The following is a 27778-nucleotide window of genomic DNA, read 5'->3' on the forward strand; positions in this document are numbered from 1 at the left end:
AGAGCAGTGTGAAGGAAATCGTGATGTTTCGGACCCCTGAAGGGTACGCAAGGTGACCTAGTTATCCTTTTTAGACACTCCCAGAACGCACGGGTTCTGAGAGGTGCAGCAAGCGATTTAAATTGTCCACACAACTTTCGGATATGGCCCAACAATAAATCACAACCATGTATGGTTATAAGTCCCCTTTCACTACCCTCAGTGAAACAGAATCTTATCAACCCAAGGAGCTTCCACCAGTTCTCCTTTACTATAATCCCGGTCCGTTACGGGATTATATAGGGTGAGGAACCAACCCGGTAGCATGTATATGAGCGAGACTCGGACGTGGGATTCATGGATCGAGATAAGGCAATTAAATATCAAATTTAACCTGCGTTACTCTTAAGGGCACACGAGACAAAACAATATATACAGTAGAGATATATACAGTTACACAGAGTACAAAATACAAAGGTAGCACTACAAATACCAGCAGTTCAGTAAGTTAGTTACCTTGTGTGTTGGCCTAATGGAACACCTTAAGATCTTTCCCTGTACTTGATGATACAATGGGTTCCCAGAAAAAGACAAGGCACATTCAGAGGTGTCTGATTATATCAGGTGCAGTCACACCTCTGTCCATCCCCAGGAGGGGTCATGGGTCCTTCCTGCCAGGTATTAAGTCCCGAACAATGCAGAATTCATATCTTCTCAAGGGAGAGTCGTAGGGTCATGGTTCTGGTAACATTGGATCCGGGGGAATCCCTGGATCACATTGATACCGAATTGGCCCATTTTCTATGGTCCTATCCAGAGATATTTATGTCTCTGGACCCAAGGATACTAGAGCCTCAGGAATTGGACCACTATGATCCCTTGAAGATAACAAGTCCAAAAATGTAGTTGCCGTTGGGTGGAGATGGACCATAACTGCCCCAAATCAACGTATTAGTTTAAGAGGTTTTATGACTGTCTGCTGTTTGAAAATTGGAGGGAAGCCTCAGTGTCGCCATGACTGGTGAATTGCTTTGAAGCCCTAATTTTCCTTCAAAGAAAAAATGTCACCTCCGACTTCATTTGAGTTTTTCTTGTAACCCTTGGTAAAGGTGTATGAAAGAACGAAAGATTATAAAAGAAAAGGGATTTCTATATTAAACCACCAAACTAGCACAAAACTTTTTAAATGATGTTTGGAACAGTTTGAAGGGTGCTGTTTTTTCAAACGGAGTGATTTCTTTGGTGGTTCTTGTATATAGACCTTGCAATGTTGTTTTTTCAAAGATGGGATTGGGTCCTAAGAATCTGTGTGATGGAGCTTTTGTCTTTTTAAGACTACATGGACTGGAAGGTTGTTTTGGTCCATGTGCTGATGGCACACTGACACATCAACCCCTTAAGGACGCAGGGTTTTTCGTCTCATTTCTCGCTCTCCAACTTCAAAAATCCATAACTTTTTCATTTTTACGTGTACAAACCTGTGTGAGGGCTTATTTTGTGCGTAACAAATTTTACTTTCCCGTAATGTTATTTATTTTAACATGCCGTGTACTGCGAAGCTGAAAAAAATTCCAAATGTGGAAAAATTGAAAAAAAAACGCACGTGCGTCACGTTCTTGTGGGCTCAGTTTTTATGACTTTCACTCTTTGCTCCAAATAACACGCCTACATTATTCTTTGGTTCGGTGCGATCGCGGTGATACCAAATTTGTATAGGTTTTATTGTGTTTTAATACATTTTCAAAAATTAAACGAATGTGTACAAAAAAGAAAAAAATTTTTTGCCATTTTCTGACGCTAATAACTTTTTCATACTTTGGCGCACGGAGATGTGTGAGGGGTCATTTTTTGCGAAATGAGGCAACGTTTTCATTGCTAACATTTTGAGGTCTGTGCGACATTTTGATCATTTTTTATTTCATTTTTTATGTTATGTAAAAGTCACATTTCGGACATTTGGGCGTCATTTCCCGCCTCGGAGGTCACCGCCGCCCGTAACCGTTTTTATATTTTGATCGGACATTTTGGGACGCGGCGATACCTAATATGTTTGTGATTTTTACTGTTTATTATGTTTTATATCCGTTCTAGGGAAAGGGGGGTGATTTGAACTTTTAATATTTTATTAATTTTTTTTTTTATTTTTTTTTTCACTATTTCTTAGACCATCTAGGGTACATTAACCCTAGATAGTCAGATCACTCCTACCATATACTGCAATACTTCTGTATTGCAATATATGGCATTTTTGCAGCACATTCATTACAATGAGCCACTGCTTCATTGTAACGAATGTGCAGATGCCAGATAGTCTCGGGTCAAACTTCGCTACCATGGCAACCGATCGCGGCCCCCCCCCCCTGATGACGTTCGGGGGCGCGGCGATCGTAAAAAAGATGGCGGGTTAGATGGCGGGAAAGGGTTAATAGCCGCGATCGGTGCAAGCACCGACCGCGGTTATTAGCGGTGGGGGTTTTATGCAAAATGCAAAAACCCCCACCTTTGTATGAAGAGGACTCAGCCCGTGAGCCCTCTTCATACATCCCTTATACCTCTGCACCGTAAAGCTACTGCGCAGAGCGTTAAGGGGTTAATGGATCTATGCACGTGGCAGTGTTTTTCTGGATCTGTGTGGAGGCTGTGGAAAACTCATAGCAGGTCCTATTCCTGCCCATGTTTGTAACACATACCGTCCGATATGTATTACGTTCCCATAGACTTCTAAGGATGCCAGACGGGTGTCATCCGTGTGCCATCTGTATTTTCAGATCAGATGAACAATGATGTGATCCTTCATGAGGTTGCGCTAAGCTAGCCTTATGCATTTTTGTGGATTGTTAAAAATGTACGACAGTCTGAGTAATCCATGAAAGCTAGAACGTGCTCTTCCATGTCTGTGGTTGGAGGGATGTGCTGAGGACATCTCCAGCCCCTACCCCAAAACCACTGATATGTGTATGACGGGGAAGGGGGGGGGGTGATTGTCCATACAGTAATGACTGCACTGCCCTCATGTGACCTGCACCACCCACTCTGTTTATATTAAACTTTTGATGTATTATCTATATCTCTGTATCTATCTAACTTTTCTGTTTTGTTGTCTCTACACTTTTCCTATTTTAGAACTCTATATTTAACATTCCCTGGCTTGGATTAAAATCACTGGCCAGTGTCAGCAAAACACCTTTTTCCATGCTGGAGATTGTAAAAAGCTGTTGTACAGATGAACAGAATCCTGACTTGTACAAGTCTGACAACAGCTACCTTATTTTCTTACGGATCTTGGCCCGTCTCATGAAAAAAGCTAAAAATGGTGGTGGTGCACATCCTTGGAAACAAATTAAAGGAAGGTCTGTGTTTTCTAGTTCTAGGAGTTTCTGTACAAATATTGTTTATGTAATGTTTGATAGTAATCTCTTACCATTTATAAATAGAACTTTAGAGTGAATAGTTTTTTTTTGTTTGCTAACATCAACCCACATTGACCAGCTATAAATTCTTTAGACTGCATCATTGACTTGTCCATAGTTTCCATTATCCATGTGTTGGTTTACAAAAAAATATATATGTGTTATATAGTGTGTGTGACAATGTATGAATTCCATAAATAACAATCTACTAAAATGATTGTCTCATACACTTTGGCAGAATCTACTCCAAATTCCATCAAAGGAAGATGCAGGAGCTCACAGAAGTTGGCTTGCAGAACTTTTTTACACTTTTTCTGTTATTGGCTACTTTAGCAGAGACAGAAGATGTTACAAGCCGTGTCTTGGACCTTTTAAATTTTCTAGTTCCTTCACATCTCAGTTCTGCTCAGCAGGCTCTCGTGTGGAGGGGAAATTTTGCATTCATTCTTATTTATGTGGAAAAAAACATGGATATAAGTGTACTGGCTGAAAGACTCTCCCACAGTTTTCGTGAAACTGCCAAAGAGTTCTTGGTTTCTAAAGGTGATTATGGCCAGAAACATACACATTGGACCCTGCTTTCCACATATGTTGATGGTGTCCAAGAGGTGTTCGAAACAAGCTGTTTACTGCAACTTTCAGAAGAAAAACTACTTAATGATGGTTTCAGTATGTTGCTGCCAGCATGCCGGGAGTCAGATTTAAGTGCTGTTCTTCATTTTCTACAAACGGCCATTGCTAGACTGAGGTAAGTCATTATAGACTGCTTTTTCTGAACAACCATTGACTTCTTTCAAGAAGACCTTTCACTAGAATTTTACCACCCTAACAATTCCTGCTGATAAAGGGTTACAAGTACTCCCCATGTCACATAGAATTAGCTGCCAGTGAGGCAATGTACCTTAATTATTGCCGCTTTTCTGATGATCAAATTGGTTTTCCTGACGGCTGTGCCTTGTGTTCCATTCATGACATGTGACCAAAGTGACATCATCATTATACATACAGTACAGTATGGGTTAAGTTTGCTGTGATCAAATGAAATCGCAGCAGTCTCCATAGAGGATGGAGAGGAGTAGAAGTCCATAGAAGTCCATGGAGGCTACTGTGATTTCATGTCATCAGAAATATCCATGGGGTAGATTTTGCAAATGTAAAGGGTACAAGACCTTTGATGACATCACCATGGTCACATGATATGAACTGCTGAGTAGTAAGGAGGCATAAGGCATGGGGAGGAGTAGAAGGGAGGGTCTGGCCAGGCAAGTTACGCCCCCTCTGCCAGGTAATATAAGATAAAATTGATTTATGGGCTTGTGAAGGAAACCATTTTTTAGCTAAAAGGGTATCAGTAAGTTATAAGAACTCTATAGGAACCTGTCACTAGCTGTATATGTGCAAATGTGGTGACAGGTTCTCTTTTAAGTCCAAGGCACTTTAATTTATAGACTGCCTAATACACTCATATTGCTAGAGACTTAAAAAAGGGCATGGGCGTTAAGGAGTAACACCCACTTTGATGATTTTTTTTTTCATTTCCATTTTTCACACCCCACCATCAAAAATCTATAACCTTTTTTTTTTTTATTTTTACATGTAAAGAGTTCTCTAATGGCTTGTTTTCTGTGTAACAAATTGCACTTCATAGTGATGGTATTTTAATATTCTATTTAAAATCCCAAATGCAATGAAATTGGTGAAGGAAACGCATTTGTGCCGTTTTCTTGCGGGCTTGGATTTTACAGATTTCACTGTAAATGACGCTTTATTCTATGGTGCGTTAACAACGATAACAAATTTGTATAGGTTTTGTGTTTTCATACAAAAATTTAAAAATCCTGTACAAAAAAAAATAGAGGCGACTTGCTCCTTCTTCTGAAAGTTTGTAGTTTCCTTTTTTAGTTAAGGGATTTAAGTAAATTTTCTGTTTTTGAGTAGAATAGATAATAACTTGAGTATATTTCAAGCCGATGTCCTTTTGAAAAAGATTCTGTGTGCAGCATGCAAGTCAATAGTCCTAATAAGTTTTTAGTTTTTTCTTTGAAGTATCTCCTTTAGTTCTAACACTTCGTGCATAATGCATTGCACTTGAATATTCTCATCTTTGGTATTAACTTGTACCTGTTTATTGTGAAACTTCTTTAAAAGACAACTCCTTAACCCCTTCAGGACTCTATTTTGGACTTTAGGCCGCAACTTATTTTTAAAATCTGCCCTGTGTCATTATAAGTGCTTTTAGCTTTGGAACCCTATAAGATATCCAGGGGATTTTGAGTTTTTTTTTTATCGTGACACATTGTACTTCAAATTAGTTTAAAAATTTGGATAGTATCTTTTGTGTTATGAAAAAAAAACGGAATTTGAAAAAATTCTTTATTTTCAAAGTTCTTAATTTTTTACTTTTGATGCAGATAGTCATAGCACCCAAATAAATTCATAATTTACATTTCCCAAATGTCTGCTTTATGTTGGATGGTTTTCTAAGAATATTTTACTAGAATGTTATGAGGCTCAGAATTTAGGTGCCATTTTTTAAAATTTTTGGGAAAATCAGCAAAACCCGTATTTAAATGAACCTGCTCAACTTTTAATTGACTGCGAGAGGCCTAAATAATTGCTAGACCTGTAAATTACCCCATTATGGAAACTACACACCTCAACGTATGAAAAAGCACTTTTAAGAAGTTTGTTAACCCTTTAGGTGTTTTATAGGGGTTAAAACTAAATGGAGGTGCCGTCTACAAATGTAAATATTTTTTGACAATACACTCAACTACAATACAACTACATTCAATTTTACTGAATAAAAATTAATTTGGAGAAAATCTTGTTAATTATAGCATCACCATCTTTTCATATGCAGATTTTTTATTTTTCAGCTGACAAATATGGTTAAGGGCTGATTTTTTGCGAGAAGTTCTGTTTGGTGGTCTTATTTTAGAGTGCGTAACTTTTTTTTTTTTTCACTTTTTAGTGATTTTTTTTAAAAAAGGTATTAATAAAAAATTATCTTTTTTCAGAACATTTTTTTTTTTTCTTTTTCCCCCAGCATTTACCATGCAGGTCCAGTAACAATTCTGTTTTATACAGATTGTTACAGAGGCGGCAATACCAAATATGTGCCTTTTTTGTGTGTGTTTGTGTTATGTGGGTTTTTTTTATACTTTATTAAGTGTTTTCATGGGAAAGTGACATTTAAGGGGGCTTATTTTTTATTCTTATGTTTAAACTTTAGTGTTTTTTAATTTTTTTACTTCTACATACGTGAACTTAAACCAGCGATGCTCTGATCGCTCTGTTCAAGTATGTTCGTGAGTCGGTGCCAGAAGCGGGATGTTGTAGCACGTCCTGGTGTGGGAAGGATCTACCCGCAGGGAAGTTCTATAGTGTCCAGGTGCGCGTAGGGGTTAAAGGGGTGGTCCGGGAGCATATGGTGAATAATAAACCTCTTATACCAACTTTAGGAGAGAAAGAGCTGGACCGCGCTGTTACTATGGTGCCAGGATGCATGCGGGCTGCCATTATGGGTTCTGAGGGGTGCTGGGTCTTGTTTACTGCTGGTGCTGTGTTGCACGAAAGTTGACACCATGTTACCCTGCACCGATTTGGTGTCGGACACTCCTGAATGAGGTCACAGTGAAATGGTTTGAGGTGTTATGCAAATTGAGATGTGTGTAACTGGCAACTTCAAGTATGATTTATATAAATGCAGCCTTGCGGCAATAGATCATTATATCATGTTTGCATATTGTGTGATCCCGAACTTTATCATTTCAAATGTTGGTATAGTAAACGTTTTGTACTCGCCACCTCCAGTGCTCCCTTTCAGCCAAGCTGCTGCCCGTTACTGCAGCCACGCGGCTGTGGTCAGGACGGCACTGCTGGTCACTGTTTAGAGAGACTGGGAGGAACGGTGGTGCCAGAGGAGGTAACTATGAAAGATTTAATATTGGTTGAAAAAGAGAAAATGTAGAAGGAATGGACGGCAATTGCAAATCTTCAAAAAAGATCTTCTTTCTTTATTCCATTAAATAAAAATACTCAGACATGAGAAAACCATGCACCAAAAACATGATTTTTAGTTTAAGCTGACCACAGGTTGACCATTTTTCCATTAATGAAGATAATGACCTTACGAGATGAGTGGTATCCCTATAATATTGTTAGCTGGCTGGTAAACTTGGAATATTTTGAAACGGTAATATTGCAATCCAGCGCTATGAGAAACCCCAGCTTTATATTTTCATGCTGATTTCTCAAGGTGACAGTCTATCTAATACAAAAGTAATGAATGTGTTCTTTTGTTGCAGAACATTAATGATAGAAGTGCATGTGTGGCTACTGTATACTTAGGCATTTGTTGGAATTCGAGCAGTGCAGATGACAGACTTTTTGTCTTCTGTGTAAAGTTTAACCTATGATATTCTCCTTTTAGAAATTACAAGGGTTTCTAATTTCTTTTGGAATATTCCTGTGTTTTCTGTATGTCAGATGCAAGGCTTATTTAAAATGAAAAGAAAGCTGGAGCAATTTTCTTTATTCCATTTCAGTCTCCTAAGGCCTATTTCCCCTGGTGAGCAGATAGCGGTAGGGGGTTTAAGGGAATTCAGCTCTCTGCAAATTAATGTCTCACATCATGAAAATTCAGGAGCATTTTTTTGTATCTTGAAAAGTAATACAGAGAATGTGAGTATTATTTCTTGCCAGCGGGTAGAAGATGAATGATTTTGTCACAGTTTTACTGCTTGATGAGCAGTGTCCTGAGGGTCAGGCTTAACTCTGTGTCACTATGCTGCTCATTACTCTTGAGCTAAATAAGGGCTGATTGGATCTAAATTGCCTAGCACATGGGCCACAGATGAGCTCAGTGAGCAGGGGATGACCTGCTATTCAGGTGGGGAGTCACCCTGGTGTGCAAATGCTGCATTAGAGCACCGTGGGAGAATGAGAGGCTGCCAGCAAAAGAAATCGAAATGTAAAAACTCTTTGAAGCTGAGATGGAAGAATTTTGAAGTGCAGGAAGTGACAGGTTGATGGTACTTATCAGCTTTGGCTGGATTAGAGAACAGTGTCATCTTGCTTTTATAATGACAGTAGTCGAAAGCTGGCTGCTAACTACGTGGCGGTGCAGAGGAAGCGTTGACACAGTCGCTTCTGCTTCTTGCTGCTTCGTATGATGGAGAGGTGCTTCAGGATGTTTAAACCTTTTTAATAAAATACTGCTGAGCAATGAAGTCAATTAGCCTCATAGCCCAAATAACATGGGATATTTATTTTGTCATTTATTTTTTTATATTATTAAGCACTGGAAAGTATAGCTGTAACAAAACATTGTCCCATATAATATAAACAGATTCACTGGTGCAAAAATGGGACTTCTAGAGACTGAACTAAAAAGAAAAATCATTTATGAAGCCAAGAAACTAAGAGATTGATCATATGGGGGAGATTTATTACTCACATAAACAAGTGTGGTGGGGATAAGGGGGTAAAAAGACCAGGAATAAATATATACTCCAAACAAGAAGCAAACTCATTGTTAAAGGGGTATTCCTATCCGGGCATTCAGATTTGATTCATTTGCCATATGTAAACATTTCTTCAATTGGATGTTATTAAAAAAAATGTCCCTGTGTGAAGATAATTTCTCATAAATGTAGCCATGTTGTCCCTTAGAAATGAGATGGCTTCCCTGGATACGACCACCTCACATTTTGACAGCGGTGGCCAGACATGTGCTATTGAGTCCTGCCTGACCACCTGGATTCAGTGTTTATTATTACAGGACGCCTGTGGAACATGCAGTAACTCCTCGGACATTTAATATTCAGAAACTTGTTTCTTTGTGCAATCTCTCCATTTCCGGTGGCCGTATCCAGGGACAAAGTCTTGTTTCTAAAGGACCATATAACTACATTTATGAGAAATTATTTTCACACAGGAATATTTTTTTTAATAACATTTAATTGAAGTAATGTTTATATATGGCAGGTTAATGAACCAGAATGTGAATGCCCAGACGAGAATACCCCTTTAATTTTACAATTTTAAACTTGTTTGCCCATGAAAGAAAACTCTCAAATTTCAATCCCTTAGTGGTGATTACACAATAAAAATAACTTTCAACCCCTAACTTTACAATTTTACCCAGTTTTATTGCTGTTTTAGCTCCTATCACTCAGTAATGGTCAGTGTATAATTCCTGAGTGTGGGCGGGGACTCTCTCAGCCGACACTTCATGAACCATCTAGTTCTGTGAGCTGACAGTGTGGTTAGATTATCAGGGTACAGGTTTATATACGCTTTCATTTAGCTTCTGAACATTGTACTAGTATCTGACACATGGAGAGACAGATCAACACGCAATGACACTCGGCTCAGCTAACTCACCTATAACGCACATGATTCTGCCTCACTCACCTACCCTGGATAAATCTTATCTGTCTGTAGCTTGTAGCTTTACACTGCTCTGCTGCTGTTGTTTGCCGAAAGGAAGTCAATAACTGTGAGAACCTGTCCTGGAATGCAAGGGTGGGGGCTCAAGTATAGATAGAAGCTCATTGAAGTGTCAGACGGAAGAACCATATGTATGCCGACCCCAAACTCAGAACATCCAGGGTCGGGTCCAGGAGCAACTAAAATTGTGTACACCAATTGATAGAGATAGGTTGGGTAATAACATTGAATTAGAGAATGTGTTATGTTGTTATCCTGAGTACAGTTAAGAAACTTGTCTTCGTGGGAATACCCCTTTTAAGTATAAAAATGTCCTTGGATGGTAGGTGATTGATCGGCATGAAGCATGTTATACGTTGTAACCAATGGAATTTTTTTTAAAACCCGAGAATCTGAATTAGAATATCCGATTGCTAATGTGTCAGCAGGCAGCACTGCTCTTCAGCTCTCCACCGAAGACATTAATAGTATTTAGCCCAGAAACCGGTTTAAAAATCCTAGTGTGGGGTGGTTCCTTTTGTTTGCATTTATAAATGTAAGAGTCCCCTATCATATAGTACTCTTTGTACCTGTTGCCAATGGTTATGCTCACTGTTGCCAATAAGGGGTAGCTGCAACCAATTGCAATGGGCACATATGGTGTTGTTTTTAGCGGGACTTGAAGTTCTTGCTAAGATATATACATACCATCGTGTCCCCTGTGTTAAGATCCTTTTGAAAGAATTGTATGCGTTTCTATAGGGCACATTAAAATGAAATTTGTTGAAAAGTGCAATTCAGGCACCTAAAATGCATTGGGAGTTACTCCTCCCCAAATACATATGTGTTTAGACTTAATTGCGTTTGGAAAGAAGCAACACATGTTTTACCTTGTAAAAAGGCAACATCTAAACACATTTGCATTCTGGGAGAAGTTAAACCCAAAACACTTGAAATGCATTTCAAAATGTATTGTATGAACACAGCTTTAGTAAAGCATGAAGCATCTGGGAATAGAGGAGTACACCCTAAAGACGACTCCTGCATATGTTTGTAAACTAAAAAAAAAGTACCAGCTTTTTGAATGCAGTGATTAAAAAAAACCTGCTTATCAGTGGGGAATAAAATATACTATCTAGAGTTCTAATTATAAAAAGCAAAAAATAAGCAGCACTCCAACAGTGGGTATGTATACAAATTGTAAACAATCTCAGTACATTTCAAATAGCTGATCATATTAATAAATGCATAGAAATACAGTGTATCATTATAATAAGTGATCAAAAGATCAATGTATCAATGGTGTATATTATGGCAACATAATAAATAATAATTCTTTATTTATATAGCGCACACAGATTACGCAGCGCTGCACAAAGCATTTCAAATTGGTCCCTGTCCCCATGGGGCTCACAATCTAAACAACCTACCAGTATGTTTTGGAGTGTGGGAGGAAACCGGAGTACCCGGAGGAAACCCACGCAAACACGGAGAGAACATACAAACTCTTTGCAGATGTTGACCTGGGTGGGATTCGAACCCAGGACTCCAGTGCTGCAAGGCAGAAGTGCTACTCACTCCGCCACCGTGCCGCCCTAACCAGTTGACTCAACGAAAGTCTGCGGACAACAATGAATGTGGCCAGTATATAATGAAAAACAGCTGCATTTATGGACATAAGGCACGAGTATACACACACTTATACACGAGAAAAAAATCCTTTTTGGCGTAATCAGGAGAGAAAGTGTCAAAAACGAAGGACGTCCTCAATGGCTGTTTCAATAAGATTAAATATACATGTGGAAAAATAAAAGGATATAGAAGTATACATGTAAGTGAATCCACCAGTTAGAGTCCTAATTAAATATCCCATAGAATGTACTGGAAATCCGTTTGCAATAAAAAAAGGGGCTTTGTTTTTACAACTTTTACTGTTTAGTCCGAAGACGCCTGCCCTTTGATCATTAAGTTTCAAACCCCTCATTGATCGTTTGCCTCATGGTTTTAGAGAAGTCCATGATTGTTTGTAGGAGAAGCTTATAACCTCCAGAGTAAAGACGTACTTGAGAGATCATGACAACTTTGTTTTGAAGGCAAAATATTTAGTGCCACCAAATTTACCAAGTGGTTTGCGAAGTCCTTCGTACGAAAGGCTTGAAACATAGGGATTCTTCCACTTGAGGAAAAAAGGCGACGTATAGCACAAAAATCTAGCATGTAATATATTCATTTTGAGCAATGTACATTAAAGAAAAAAGGTTGTTTTAGATAGAAAAGGGTTCTTGACACTTAAAGTATTTAAACTAGAATGCTCCAGCACATGAGGGAGTAATGGCAGAAGTTAAGAAAGATGTTTTTCCACCACGTTCCCATGACGGCCCCCACCTGGAGGTTGCTCCTTATATCCTGTAGGGACAGGAAGTCACAAAAGTTTAAAAGGCTCCTCCCTAGCACCCCACACCAGTGTCTTCCTGTCCCTAGGGGATACAAGTCGCAAGAGTTTCCTATCTGAGGAACACAAATGGTAAGGTTCTTAGGAACCAGTCCGCTCCCACACTTTCCTAAGTGCTGGGAAAAGACCTAAAGACACCCCCGTCCCCTGTACTCTCCCCTGCTAGAACCTATCCAACGGTCCCGCGCGGCTAATGCTGGGTTCAGCAAGGGGAAAGAAGAATAGAGTACAGGGGCAGAAAAGTTACCTGCCGGGCCGGCGGCCAAAAGTTGGTTCTCCGCTCCGGGGAAGAGGAAAATTGAAAGCGGCATACCTCGGGGAAAATCTGTCACACGCTCCGGCATCGAGTCATTGTGGCGCGAAATTCTGGCGCATCACGAGGAACTTCCGGTCCGGACATCCAATCAGGTAACACTTCCGGGTCGCTCCGGAGGGGGTGGGGGAGGAGCCCAGACATAAAACCGCCAAGCCTCAGGCATATGGCGTTGGTCTCAGTCAAACACTAAGTTGGCTCCAGCGTCTCCATCTCCCTCATGGCAGATGAAGCGATTAACGTGTTCCAGGTCCTGGTACCTGTAAGTACAAGCCCTGGGCTACCTCTCTGTCACATTTCAGCTTTTTCTATGTATTAATGGCTGTTATTATGTGTACCTTCTCAGGGCAAGGATCAGAAAGAGCCCAGAGAAAAGGAACCAAGAGAGAGGGAAAAACCAGTTAAAAAGCCTTCCAAACGTTGTGGGCTGTGTAATGCAAAAATGGCAGAGGATTATAAAAAGAGTTTATGTCCAGACTGCTTAAATAAAATCCTCAAAGAGGAAAGATCTTCTTTAATAGATGAATTAAGATCAGTGATTAAAGAGGAAGTATCCTCATCTATTGCGGCCCACTTACCTGAACCCCCTAAGAAAAAAACTAAATATATCCAAACATCCTCTTCTGAAGAGGATTCGGATTTTCCCTCAGGATCCCTTAGTGAGAAAGTGGAGGATGACTTTGAAGAGACTCAACCTAGAGATCTAAATCAGGCAAAATATCTATTTTCCTCAGAGGAACTGGATAATCTATTGAAAGCATTAAAAAATACACTAGATATCGAGGACGTGGTTGAACCATCCTCGGTTCAGTCTGAACTCTTCGGAGGACTAAAATATAAAAAGAAACGGGTCTTTCCAGTGGTAGACACATTAAAAGATCTAGTTCTAGAGGAGTGGAAAGCCCCAGAGAAAAGAATATCAGTTTCTAAAGAATTTCGCAATAGACTACTGTTTGAAGATAATGCTTTATGGGACCCTATACCTAAAATAGATGTTCAGGTCACCAAAGTGGTTAAAAAAACTGACCTTCCCTTTGAGGATATTGCACAGCTTAAAGACCCTTTAGATAGGAAGGCTGATGCCCTTTTGAAAAAAGCGTGGGAAGCATCCTCCCTAAACATAAAAACAAACATTGCGTCCACTTCTGTAGCTAGAACCCTCTTTTTGTGGCTCTCAGAATTAGAAAACCACCTTATAAATAAAACCCCTAGAGAATCCATCATAGAGTCCATGCCCCTCTTAAAATCCGCTACCGCATTCCTTGCCGATGCATCTGCTGAAGCCTTAAGATTCTCGGCTAAAGAAGCGGCCCTGACTAACTCAGTCCGTAGGTCATTATGGGTAAAACAGTGGGGCGGTGATGTTAAATCAAAGACCATGTTATGTGGAATTCCATTTCAGGGAGAATTCGTATTTGGCAGCGAACTGGATTCTATCCTGGAAAAAGCTGCGGATAGAAAAAAGGGGTTTCCAGTTAACAAACCTTCCCCTAAAAGACCCTCTTTTTCCTTTCGCCCCTCTAGGGAAAATAAAACCCAATATAGAGGAAAGGGAAAGACTGGCAGGTGGAGCTACGCAAAAGGCGGAGCAGGTCGCGGGTACCTCTTTAACCCTGACCAAAAACAAAAAAGACAATGACTTACAGGTGGGGGGGAGGCTTTCTTATTTTGTAACAAAATGGGAGGAAATTTCTCCGAGTCCTTGGATTCGGCAGATTATAAAATCAGGTTACAGGATAGAATTTCTCCATTCCCCCCCCTCAAAACTTCCAGATTTCTGCCAAATTTACCAAGACTCAAAATCTTCAGTTATGGGCCAACATTCAGCAGCTGTGTCACATGAATGTGATTGTCCCAGTACAGAAGTCAGAAGAAGGGAAAGGATTCTACTCCCCTCTATTTTTAGTAAAAAAACCGAACGGCACGTACCGTTTAATTATAAATCTAAAAAAATTGAACAAATTTATAGTAACCAAACATTTCAAGATGGAGTCAATAAGATCTACAGTACCTCTCATAGGTCAAAATTATTTTCTATGTACAGTGGATCTCAAAGACGCGTACTATCACGTCCCAATTTTCCAAAACCATCAGAAATATCTGAGGTTTGCGGTTCAATCCCCTCAGGGAAAAATCCTTCATTTCCAGTTCAGGGCACTACCGTTTGGAATTTCATCAGCTCCACGCATATTCACCAAGATAATGGTAGAAGTGGTAGCCTACCTGAGAAGGAAAAATATTGTAATAATACCCTACTTAGACGACCTGCTCTTAGTGGCCAGAACAGAAGTAGAATTAAAAAGTCACCTACAGACATCTCTACTTCTCCTTCAGGATTTAGGCTGGGTAATAAACCAGGAGAAATCCAATTTCTCTCCAGAAAAAACAAAGATATTTCTAGGGGTAGTACTGAACTCAATGAAACAGAGTTCCTTCTTGCCACAAGAGAAATGCAAAAAATTAAAACAATCTGTAAGTCTCTTTCAGGAGAAAATTTTTTGCAGCATCCGAGCAGCTCTAAGTCTACTAGGACTCCTGACCTCCTGTATCCAGTGTGTGGCCTGGGCACAAAGTCATACGAGAATCATGCAGGCCTGGACGATCCGCATCTGGGACAAAAATCCACTACATCTAGATCACAAGGTAAAAATCCCTTATCTAGTAAAACACTCGTTAAACTGGTGGAAAAATCCCCAAAATTTAAGGAAGGGGGTCTGGTGGAATCCCTCCCCGGTTCTCACAATACAGACAGATGCAAGCCTGCAAGGTTGGGGGGCAGTTCTCCCAGACCTACATCTTCAAGGACAGTGGGACAATCAATCCCGATCCATGTCCTCAAACTTCAGAGAGCTGAAAGCGGTCTTAGAAACGCTAAAAGCTGCACACAAATCCATAGAAGGTCAACATATCAAGATCTTCTCCGACAATACGACTACGGTCGCTTACCTACGCAGACAAGGGGGAACGAAATCAAAGAGCCTGACGAATCTATGTTGCCAAATTTTCAAATGGGCAGAATCTCACCTCCTCTCCCTCTCAGCAATCCACTTAAAAGGGATAGAGAATACAGAAGCAGATTTTTTGAGCAGAGTCACACTGGACTCAAACGAATGGTCTCTACATCCAGAAACCTTTTTGGAGATTTGCCACCTGTGGGGAACTCCAACTCTGGATCTGTTTGCCACCTTCCAAAACAAAAAGACGACCCTATTTTTCTCTCTGGATCCCAGGGGCTCTCCATCAGGCCTAGATGCTCTCAGCCAGTCATGGGGAACAGGTCTAGTCTATGCCTTTCCCCCTATATCTTTGATTCCAAAAGTGCTGCAGAAACTGAGATCCGAAAAGATTTTTCTAATACTCATTGCTCCATTTTGGCCGAAAAGAAGCTGGTTCCCGGCTGTTCAAAGACTGTCAATAGACAATCCATATCATCTTCCCTACCGTCAGGACCTTCTCACACAGGGGCCATTATATCATCAAAACCTAAAACAATTAAATCTGACAGCCTGGATCCTGAGAGGTCGTTCTTAACAGCCAGAGGACTCTCTAGTGAAGTTATCAGCACCATAAAAGCAAGCAGGAAACCAGTAACAAATGCCATCTATCAAAAGATCTGGAAGAAATTCTGCTCCTGGTGCGGAGACCGTCCTCCCTCTCTGGGAACCCCAAACCTAGCTCAAGTGTTAGACTTCCTACAGTCAGGGTTTTCCTTGGGTCTTAGGCCAAGCACACTCAAGGTCCAGATTTCTGCACTTAGTGTTTTTCTTGATTTTCCCCTGGCCAACCATCAGTGGGTCAAAAGATTTATCAAGGGGTGTTCCCGTATTAGACCTTACATTAAAAACCAAACTCCCCCTTGGGATCTTTCCTTGGTGTTAGACCATCTTACAGGGCCTTCCTTTGAACCTCTAGAGGCAGAAAACATAAAAAGCCTTACACTAAAAACAGCCTTTCTTATAGCCATCACTACAGCTCGTAGATTTGGAGAAATTCAGGCCCTTTCATGTAAAGATCCCTTCTTAAGAGTCCTAGAGGATAGAATAGTCCTTAAACTAGATCCCTTATTTCTCCCAAAAGTGGTATCTAACTTCCATCGCAAACAAGAAATTATTCTTCCCTCTTTCTATCCTAACCCTAAAACAGACGGGGAAAAGAAATGGCAGACCTTAGATGTTAGGAGGACTGTGCTTCTGTATCTAGAAGCTACACAAAGTTGGAGGAAAGATTCTAACCTATTAATAAATTTTGGGGGTAAAAACAAAGGCTGTAAAGCCTCCAAAGCAACACTAGCCAGGTGGATTAAATCTACCATCATACTTTGTTATAAATCAGCCAACACTTCCCTACCAGAATGTATTAAAGCTCATTCTACTAGAGCCATAGCTACTTCATGGGCAGAAAAAAGAGGCGCATCCTTAGACCAGATCTGCCGCGCAGCCACGTGGTCAAGCTCCTCTACATTCGCAAAGCACTACCGCCTGGACATTGCCTCTCAGAGCGATCTGTTGTTTGGCAGAAAGATTCTCCAGGCAGTGGTCCCTCCCAAATAATGGGTAATCTGGTAAGTCTCCAGGTGGGGGCCGTCATGGGAACGTGGTGGAAAAGATGGAATTAGTCTTACCGGTAATTCGGTTTCCACTAGTGACCATGACGGCCCCCATTATTTCCCTCCCTTCCTTCCTTCTTGGTAACGGGTCCAAAGGTGTATGCACTTACATCCTTCCAGGTGGTACTTTGGTAGACACTGGTGTGGGGTGCTAGGGAGGAGCCTTTTAAACTTTTGTGACTTCCTGTCCCTACAGGATATAAGGAGCAACCTCCAGGTGGGGGCCGTCATGGTCACTAGTGGAAACCGAATTACCGGTAAGACTAATTCCATCTTTTTTTTTATTAAGAAAGATTGTTAGTTATCAGTAATCTATTAATGGATGTTGGTAATATCAGGTCTGTTGGTCTTCCTCGCGACAATCAATGGGAGTTGGACTTTTGGAGGAAAATTGCCAAATTCTGAAACTGGAAGGAATTTCTCCCCTAATGTAGTGTAATTTATATCCATCTTAAAGGATTTTAACCTTCCTCTGGAATAATGCTGTAAAATTCTAAGTTGACCTGGACAGTCTACAGAAGTATCTATTTGCAACCTTACTATGTATTATGTCCAATTTATACAAAGCAGGATTGGGTACATTATAGGAAAAAGCTTTCCTATCATTCAATAATTCACGTTTTGTTCATGGGGTATCTATAACTTGTATTTTTTTCAGTTACCTGGCGTCGCAGTGAAAAAGAGTGGAGAAAATCTACTAGGTTTCCAATAAAATAGTTTCATTTATGTCTTTATATGTTAAACAGTGCTCCTGGCTAAGTGAAATGCCCTTCAGCAACGCAGGATTTTGGAGGGTTAGAGGGTGCTCATTTGCACATAAATAGCCATTAACAGATGAATTCCCAGAGGTCCTGTGTTGCATGTTAGCAGTGCTGACCTACTTAGCTAGTTTAAATTTGTTTTACAGAATTATTATAATTCCATGGCTGGTACTTAAACTCTGTGATTAATGCAAGCTTCACAAAACAATTAAAGCTTAATTAAACAATTTTCTATGTTCCTGTAGCATTGTTATCACCACACAATGCAGGATCTGGCAAATATTAAAAGAATTAGGACACTGATAACCCATTGCTTTTGCTCTTTGCTGATTGTAAGAAACATAAGAGCTAAAAGAAATTTATCCCGCACTGTGTTTCCCATATCCTTGGAGAAATATAACTATTTGTACAGTTGTCTGTTTCTTTTGAGAGTGTGTTAACATCCTTTCTTCTAGCATGCATTTTAGGACCTCTCTGATTATAAAATGTTTCCTGAATAGTCTTTCTATTTGTTACATTTCTTACTAGCTTTTCTTACATAGTATATTGTAAACGGGCTACACAGAGATTCTCAAACTCTCGCATACAACAAATGTAGAAACCACTATATAAGATCTAAATAAGCTGAGTGCGTTGAGCTTTTGTTCTGCATTTATGAATTATCTTTTCCAAGATTCAGACTTTTGGCTCTGGGGCGTTCCCTAGCACTGGTCACGTTTTATGTTAGAAGTCCCCTATGAATCTCCTCTTTTTCAAATCGGCACCCTTCAAAAACAGCTTTTAAAATGCTCCCTTTGAGAGCTTCATAGTAACAAAAAACAAAATGGAGGTGAAATTTAGAGTGGTCCAATTTTTCCAGCAATGAATTAATTTAGCCCTAAAATTTATCCATTCACAAAAGATATAAAAGGAGAAAATTAATGTGATAAGATAATAGAAACCCGCACAGCAAAACTATAGTTTAAGGATGCCTAAAGCGGCCACCACACTCTAGTTACAAATATGCCATAAGAAAGAGACCAAGAGGAGTGTGTATAGGCCAAAAATATATATACAAATCTTTATTCAATAATCACTATAGACACTACAAAGCATGCATATATCTTAAAAACACCTAAAACGTACAAAAGTACATGCAATTTGACCCATGTATATGACCGCAATAGGTCTATACATGACCCAATAGAGACAATAGGTAAATTGTCTGATTTTTGCCCTGCAGAGAGTAAATAGAAGGGGGCTAATATGGCACAGTAATTTGTTGGAATAAACAAATAGCAGTTCCCTTTAACAAAGTGCATCTGATGTGACAGGAACAAAATAGGCACACTCTAGAGTAAGCACAGATTAATTACTGATATGTAGTTACCCATCCGTATGATTGATCTCGGGTAGAACGTGTGCAGAGGGTGATGTGGGCAAAAATCCCTGAGGTCCATATATGGACCCCTGAGGAAGTTGCATTCAGCGACGAAACGCGTGGGGATTTTTGCCCACATCACCCTCTGCACACGTTCTACCCAAGATCAATATGGACCCCTGAGGAAGTCGCGTGGGGATTTTTGCCCACATCAGCCTCTGCACACGTTCTACCCGAGATCAATCATACGGATGGGTAACTACATATCAGTAATTAATCTGTGCTTACTCTAGAGCAGGGGTCTCAAACTCAATTTACCTGGGGGCCGTTGGAGGTAGATTCTGGGTAAGGCTGGGCCGCATCAAAGTCCAGTCAGGGACACTCCATTCCCCCCCCCCCCCCCCCACCCGGTACTTGCCTCCCCGTGTCCCTCCCATCGAAGAAGATGAAGTCGCCGCTCTGACCTGCACCAAGTGCGTTCAGAGCGGCGACTTCATCTTCTTCAAGTACCGGAGGGAAGGGGATTAACCGGTTACGGGCCCTTTCCTGTTTTTTCATGTCCATTTTTCACTCCCCACCTTCAAAAAACTATAACTTTTTATTTTTACACGTAAAGAGCTGTGTGATGGATTGTTTTCTGCGTAACAAATTGCACTTTATAGTGATGGTATTAAATATTCCATGCCATGTACTCAGAAGCGGGAAAAAAATTCCAAATGCAATGAAAATGCATTTGCGCCATTTTCTTGTGGGCTTGGATATTACGTCTTTCACTGAGCGCCCCAAATGACATGTCTACTTTATTTTTTGGGTCGGTACGATTAAGGGGATACCAAATTTGTATAGGTTTTATTATGTTTTCATACATTTACAAAAATTAAAACCTACTGTACAAAAATATTTTTTTTTATTTTGCCAAATTCTGGCGCTAATAACTTTTTTATACTATGGTGTACGGAGCTGTGGGTGGTGTCATTTTTTGTGAAATTTGATAATATGTTCAATGATATCATTTTTAGGACTGTACAACCTTTTGATCACTTTTTATAGATTTTTTTATATTTTTCAAAATGGCAAAAAAGTGCCATTTTCGAATTTGGGCGCTATTTTCCGTAACGGGGTTAAACGCACTGAAAAACCGTCATCATATTTTGATAGATCGGGCATTTTCGGACGCGTCGATACCTGATATGTTTATGATTTTTACTGTTTATTTATATTTATGTCAGTTCTAGGGAAAGGGGGGTGATTTGAAATTTTAGGTTTTTTTATTATTATTTTTTTTTTTTTTAAACTTTTTTTTATTTTTATTTATACTATTTTTCAGACTCCCTAGGGTACTTTAACCCTAGGGTGTCTGTACGATCCTATCATATACTGCCATACTACAGTATGGCAGTATATGGAGATTTTCCTCCTCATTCATTACAATGTGCTATCAGCACATTGTAATGAAGGGGTTAAAACGAAATAGCCTCGGGTCTTCGGAAGACCCGAGGCTACCATGGAGACGGATCTCCGCCCCCCGATGACGTCACGGGGAGCGGTGATCCCAGATAAGATGGCGGCGCCCATGCGCCGCTATCTTTTTGAGGCTGCCGGCAGCTTTGTCGGCAGCCATCGCTGTGAAAGCACCCGCGATCGGTGCTAGCACCGATCGCGGGTGTTACCGGTAAGCCTTTGCTGCAATATGCAGCAAAGACTTACCGGCTATGGAGAGGGCTCAGCCCGTGAGCACTCTTCATGCAGCGCGACCAGGTGGGGGCCGCAAAATATTGTCCCGCGGGCCGCAGTTGGCCCGCGGGCCGCGAGTTTGAGACCCCTGCTCTAGAGTGTGCCTATTTTGTTCCTGTCACATCAGATGCACTTTGTTAAAGGGAACTGCTATTTGTTTATTCCAACAAATTACTGTGCCATATTAGCCCCCTTCTATTTACTCTCTGCAGGGCAAAAATCAGACAATTTACCTATTGTCTCTATTGGGTCATGTATAGACCTATTGCGGTCATATACATGGGTCAAATTGCATGTACTTTTGTACGTTTTAGGTGTTTTTAAGATATATGCATGTTTTGTAGTGTCTATAGTGATTATTGAATAAAGATTTGTATATATATTTTTGGCCTATACACACTCCTCTTGGTCTCTTTCTTGTGGCATAGGAGAAAATTAATGTTAAATTTTGTTATGCAATTTCTTGAGTACAGGGGCCGTCCATTTGTGGAAGTGACGTGTTGTATTAATATACAGTGAGGTGCAGAAGGGAAAGAAGGCCATGCGGCAGCCAGCTTTGCCATACAGGATTTAGTGGCTTTTAATTTGTTCAATGGCACATTTTAGTTGGCTATAAAATAATTGTTTTTCGTTATTCTAGCCATTTGAAAGCTTTTTTTTTTTTAATGGTAGGAGATGCATTTTCCAGTAATACTATTTTGTGTTGCCTATGGCCGATCGGTGAAAATGTATTACGGTAACTTTTATTGTGGTGTGCAGTAAAATGCATGTCAATCATGCAATTTTTGAGTGTGTGTGTGTGTGTGTTTTTGTTTTTTTGGGGTTTTTTTTGTGTTCATCATACAGCCCAAGTAACATGTATTTATTCTATGTCTCTGTCTAATTACGGCTATGTCATATTTAAATATTGTTTTTTGTGTTTCTTGTATTTTACTAATCTTACAGAATTATCCTAATGGGAAAATATGATACTTTTTGCTGCGCAGTCTTCCAAGCAGTGTAAAAATTGTTTGTTTTTTGGGTTTTTTTTCCACTGGCTGGTTGAGGGCTTTTTTTTTTTTTGCAGAACATATTGTATGTATTATTCAACAATAACTTTGAGATACAAAAATATCAATGTAGCCTGTAGATGTCCGTTTACAGACCCCAGAACATATGTACTTGCCGGATGTAGTCTGCTCTGGTCTGTATATGCTATCAGTGTACTCTGAGGCCTGCATTTCATTGTCCAGACATTGCTTTGGGTATAGGAGTCCAAGCAACTTGGTTAGACATGATGCGGAAGTCCCTGCAGCCCTGTGAGAAAATCTCACCGCACTATAATTTTCACAAGGTCCCTTGCATCTTGTATAACTAATGCTTGGACTCTTTACCCTTCTTCTCTTCCATTCAGCGTGGTTATGTCCTTTCACAATTCTAAAATTTCTGAATACTTTATGTAAGCATTTGGCCCATGGGTGCATTTTATATTTGGAAGGGCAGGGTTTGTTACCTAGCAGCTGATCAACTGTTTTCCCCTCTTTAAGGTGCTCATAACCCATCTTTTTAGATTGATCTGCTCAGCTCCTCCTGCTCCATAATCTGCTGTTATCAGATTACACAATATTTTTAATGTTTGTAGGTTTTCTTTCAACTGTGCACATATAAAGCCATTTTGTGCAACCGCTCGGATGGGCTTTATGTAGATTGATAATATACTGAGTGTAAGCACTTTTTAGTAAAAAAAAAGTCACAGAAATTAGGATAAAGGCAGGTTTGGTATTTTGGTTAATTTTACAAACAACTTGTATTTTTAGTCAACGTGTAGTCTAAAAGGGAAATCCTTTTTGATTGTGCCAATTCTGAGCAGATTATGGAGAGATGGATTTTAAGGGGGGTATATTTGTGGTATGCCTGTCGCATAGATGCAGAAACATCCGCATTGGTTCTGCTTTGATCCTTCAGAATGAAAGAACTGGAGGATCAGCTCAGGTCTAAATGAGATTACAGCTGGTTTGACTGCTTATCTGGTCTAATGCCAACCAGTGTGGTTTTGCACCTCCTAAGGGCTTTACAACAGAGGCTGTTTATCAAGTATCATCAATTTACTCTGCACAGGCAGTCGAATGCTTCACAGTCTGAGTAAAAGCCAAAGCAAAGGCTGTTCTACGGCCAGGACTTTCTGAGACACATTGCATTCACATATTCAGTTTCATTATGCAGTTTGTAATCTTGCTAAACTCCATTTCGTAGCCGGTTGGCATTGGCTAAATCTAAGTAATTTCTTTTTGTGTAAATGATGTAAATCTTTTGGAAGATGAAGGAAATAGGTTACACCAACCAGACATTCAGATATAAAGGAAAACTGTTTCCAGCTGGACATCAGGAGTCGATTTGTAGATAAAACATGGTAAATTTTATTTGGATTCCATTAAAAATGACTAAAATTGTACATGACACAGCATATGGAATAAAAATGGCATCAAAGCTGACATTCAGATATACAAAAATATACAGTCAACAATTGCGAACAAATGAGAACTGCAGCCAGATAGACTAGATCTTTCCGCTGCCTGTCTTTCAAAAACTAAATTATTGCAACATCTATGGCTTAAAACTCCCTCTAAACCCCATGATAAAATATTTGAGTTTCCAAAATTTGGTACATTTTTTTTGGGGGGGGGGGGGGGTTGGGGAGAATCACTGTTCTTATATCTCAGGGGTTAACTGGGAATTACCCATATAACTGCTTTTGAAGTGTGTGTGTCTATGTCTGCACATTCAGTTGGGCGCTCAAATGGCATGATTTTTGGAAATTTTGTTTTCCCTTTCCACCATCCACTGTATAGAGCTGACTTTTCACAGTGGCATTAACCAAGCACAACATATTGAAAAGTGTTAAAATGTCCCATGCTAAATTTCCTGAGGGTGTAGTTTTCACCTGTGTGTTTTGTATATTTTTGTAATTTTTTTTTTTTTAATGGGGTCCTCTGCAATTTTCAGCCAATGACTAGGCCGCAAAGGTCCTTAAGGCCACTACCAGCACCTTATGAAGTAGCTTAACCCCTTCCAGAAAATGTTTCTTAAATGGTCCAGCTTGGTGGCATCATCTAAATCAACTTTGCAGTGATGTTAGGAGGTTTTAGAAAATCAGAGGCATTGAGTTCAGCATTTTAGCCAGGCTCTTACACTTGATAATTCCCTAACTGATGTGATTGACGTCTCGCACCTTGCTTCAGTAGAGCAGGTTAGTGATGACCCTGGAGGACATCGAATACAGCAAAGTGGGTGTTCTGAGACTAAGACAGCTTGACTTTGAGTTACTGTAAAAGGTGTTTTATTTTTCAAAAACCAATAGCTCTTGGAATGTAAAACCAACTTTGCCTATTATCTGTGTTACCTATATGCAGCAGTTTCTTTGCTATCCTCCTCAGATTACCTCATTGCTGCAATGGTTGCTTCCTACCTCTCTACTGACAAACAAATCTACGGACTCCAGGGATTATCTGATGTTTATCAGCCGGATTCATGGGAGGGGAGGGGCTTCTGCTCCCTGTTCACAGGGGAGGAGGTCATGTGACAAAGAATGTAGCAGAGCTGGATGTGTGAATGCAGATGTCTCCTGCACAGAATAGTGAGCTAAAGGATGTTCCCTATCAATGCCTCCATCCCAGTCTGTGATTCTACAGAACTTTCTCTGCCTCTCTCCTCATGCTATTCCCTTCCTCCACCTTGTCATCATCAGTATCAGCTCCATGTAGATAAGCTATTAACCCTTAGTGCTCACACAGCACAGGCTATAGACTTCATGTACCTATGATTTCTCCCACTTATTACATCTTCCCTGCTCCGGCTTGTGATGGAAGCTGCCAGGCTGGTCACAATATGCATCCTGTATGTGCACTGTGCAGTGTTCGCTGAATTTAATTGTGGAAAACTAAATGGATTTAATGCTAAATTACCTTGAGAGAGAACACAAGGTATTATGGGATCTGTGGGCAAGCTAACTGGCCTTAGCTTGAGGGCATAGACTGACAGACATTAGTCTCAACCCACTTCACCTCTGGTGAGAGATTTTTGTCCAACACTTTCAGAACAGAAAATGCTATAACTTTGGAAAGAAAATGGTGAGCAGCACAAAGGAGACTCAGCTCTCCAACTCCACAACTTTATAAAAGTTTACATTTCAATTCAAATATAACAATCTTAATGTGTTGCACACTTGGCTCCTAGGAGCTAACAACTGCTCAGGACCGGTCCACAAACAGTCCCACAATTAAAACAAAAGAAAGAGAAAAATTACTCTGACCGGAGCTCCAACAATCCTTTATAAATTCTTTATGAATCCAACACGGTATATTGCTTGACGCATCGATCCTTTTCAATGAGTATTGCACGTCTCCACAGGTTTCTGACAAGAATAGGTCACCATTCAGACCAACTCCATCGCGTTTCCTAATCCTCCTTCATTGCCATCTCTCTTTAAGACAATTTCACTAGAATAAATACGCGTACGGATAGTGTAGTATATTCTTGTCAGAAACCTGTGGAGACGTGCAATACTCATTGAAAAGGATCGATGCGTCAAGCAATATACCGTGTTGGATTCATAAAGAATTTATAAAGGATTGTTGGAGCTCCGGTCAGAGTAATTTTTCTCTTACTTTTATTTCAATTCAAAGTTGGTTTTCTGGATTAGGCCACCATGTTGAGCCATGAAAGAAATCTGATGTGGGAGGTGTGCTGCCACTTAACATTCTGATAAATGTTCATTTGGTCAATTTCTGCTATAAGATTCCCTTTAATAACCTTTCAATCCTGAACTTGTGGTAATTTTGGACAAAAGATTAAGTGCACTTGGAGTCCAAGCATAATATGAAATGCAGCATAATATCTAAAGTATACTAAACTATGTTCATGTATTGGCCACTAAAAGGAGTATTCATAAGAAAATTGCAATTTCCACTGTGCGATTTGACATCACTTGTTGGAAAGCATCTTTGGAGTGAAATGTTCACTATACTGCTTCATAAATTTCTTGATTGTGGTAGATTCCATCATTCTCTCATTGGGGTACATTTTATCATGAGTCAGGCTCCATGTAACAGTTCCCTTTTAATAAAATTTTGTCAGAAGTGCTCCTCTTCTCTGCCATAAAGTAAAAATAAAACCTCTATGTAATGCTCCTATGGCAGGGGGAAACTAAAGTGGCTTTGCAACTTTTTACGAAAGCCGCAGTTTCTGAATTTTGCATTACATGGCTTTGCACAAGCCAACAGAATAATTGTTGCCCAATCTGCCCTACAATAGTCATGACCATGTGTTAGTTAGTTCTGTGTTTAGAAGAAATTGTCTCACAATCTGTGGGACGCATTTTCTCTTTGGAGCCCATCAATTTTTTTTACGAAAGGTTTAAACAGCCTTCCCCCCCCCCCCATAAAAAGGCATTCATTTTCCAGTAGCTGCTTGCAAAACCATGTTGCAAACCTAGTTTGCCTATAGGCACACCTTCTCACAGTTTATTCCTAGAAAAGCTGTTGTTCTTGCGAAGGATGGACTGTGTATAATCCTCATTCTGTAAGGAGTCTGACTATTCTTTTGAAACTTGGTACCCAGTCACCATCATTACTTTTGTCTATCCACATCCAGTTGAGGATACATGAGCGCTCTTTCAGGTCTTTGAAAAGGAGTTAATGTTCAATAACCTATTGCAGTGATGGCAAACCTTTTACAGATCGAGTGCCCAAACTGCAAGCCAAAACCCACTTATCTACTGCAAAGTGCCAACATGGTAATTTAGACCAGTATTGCCTACATAAGGGACAAATAATACTGCCACATGTTTACCACCACTATTACAACAACATAAATAGCTTACCGTATTTTTCGGACTATAAGACGCTTCTTACTATAGGACGCACCCCAGATTTAGGCTTCCAAAAAAAGGAAAAATATATTTTACACCAATTAAAATATCCCTGTTGGTCGCACTAAAGCACAGCACACACAGACCTACATTTGCACACTCGGCTCTGCATCATCCATCCACATGCACACTCGGCTCTGCATCATCCATCCACATGCACACTCGGCTCTGCATCATCCATCCACATGCACACTCGGCTCTGCATCATTCATCCACATGCACACTCGGCTCTGCATCATTCATCCACATGCACACTCGGCTCTGCATCATTCATCCACATGCACACTCGGCTCTGCATCATTCATCCACATGCACACTCGGCTCTGCATCATCCATCCACATGCACACTCGGCTCCGCTATACACACACATACTCCCCCCATTCACCTTCTTCTTACCCTGTCCCGGCGCAGCATGGCAGTATGAGAAATGTGGTGATGTAAGAAGCATGTGATTAGTCACATGATTCTGACATCACGGCAGATCCTGTAGGACCTCAGGGAGAACAGTACAGAGCCTCTCCTCTGAGAGATCAGGTGCAGCTCTGTGTCAGGGCATCACCCGATCTCCATTACAGCGGTCAGGAGGGTCTGGTAGTGCTGGGTCCTCCTGACCTCCGGTCTATAAGACACGGGCACTTTTTAGCAAGATTTTTTCTTGCTAAAAAGTGCGTCTTATAGTCCAGAGAATACTGTTATATTACCACCATACAGTAATTGATTTTATTGCTAATATTGAACATTTATTGCCATATAGTTATAAATATGTTAATACGAATTCTGCTGCTGCTCATATACAATAGAGCTGTGGCAATCCCCAGGCAC

General features: G+C 40.2%; 1 protein-coding gene across 1 annotated transcript in view; it reads left to right on the top strand.

Moving 5' to 3' along the window:
* MMS22L (MMS22 like, DNA repair protein) overlaps positions 1 to 27778 on the top strand; it is a 73690-nt gene that overhangs the window by 22696 nt on the left and 23216 nt on the right. Inside the window, exons 12-13 of the mRNA XM_072141929.1 lie at positions 3103 to 3329; positions 3628 to 4137. Coding sequence (XP_071998030.1) covers positions 3103 to 3329; positions 3628 to 4137 — 737 coding nt within the window. The remainder of the gene's footprint in view (positions 1 to 3102; positions 3330 to 3627; positions 4138 to 27778) is intronic.

This window comes from Engystomops pustulosus, chromosome 3, assembly GCF_040894005.1.
Source record: "Engystomops pustulosus chromosome 3, aEngPut4.maternal, whole genome shotgun sequence".
In the NCBI taxonomy this organism is placed as follows: Eukaryota; Metazoa; Chordata; class Amphibia; order Anura; family Leptodactylidae; genus Engystomops; species Engystomops pustulosus.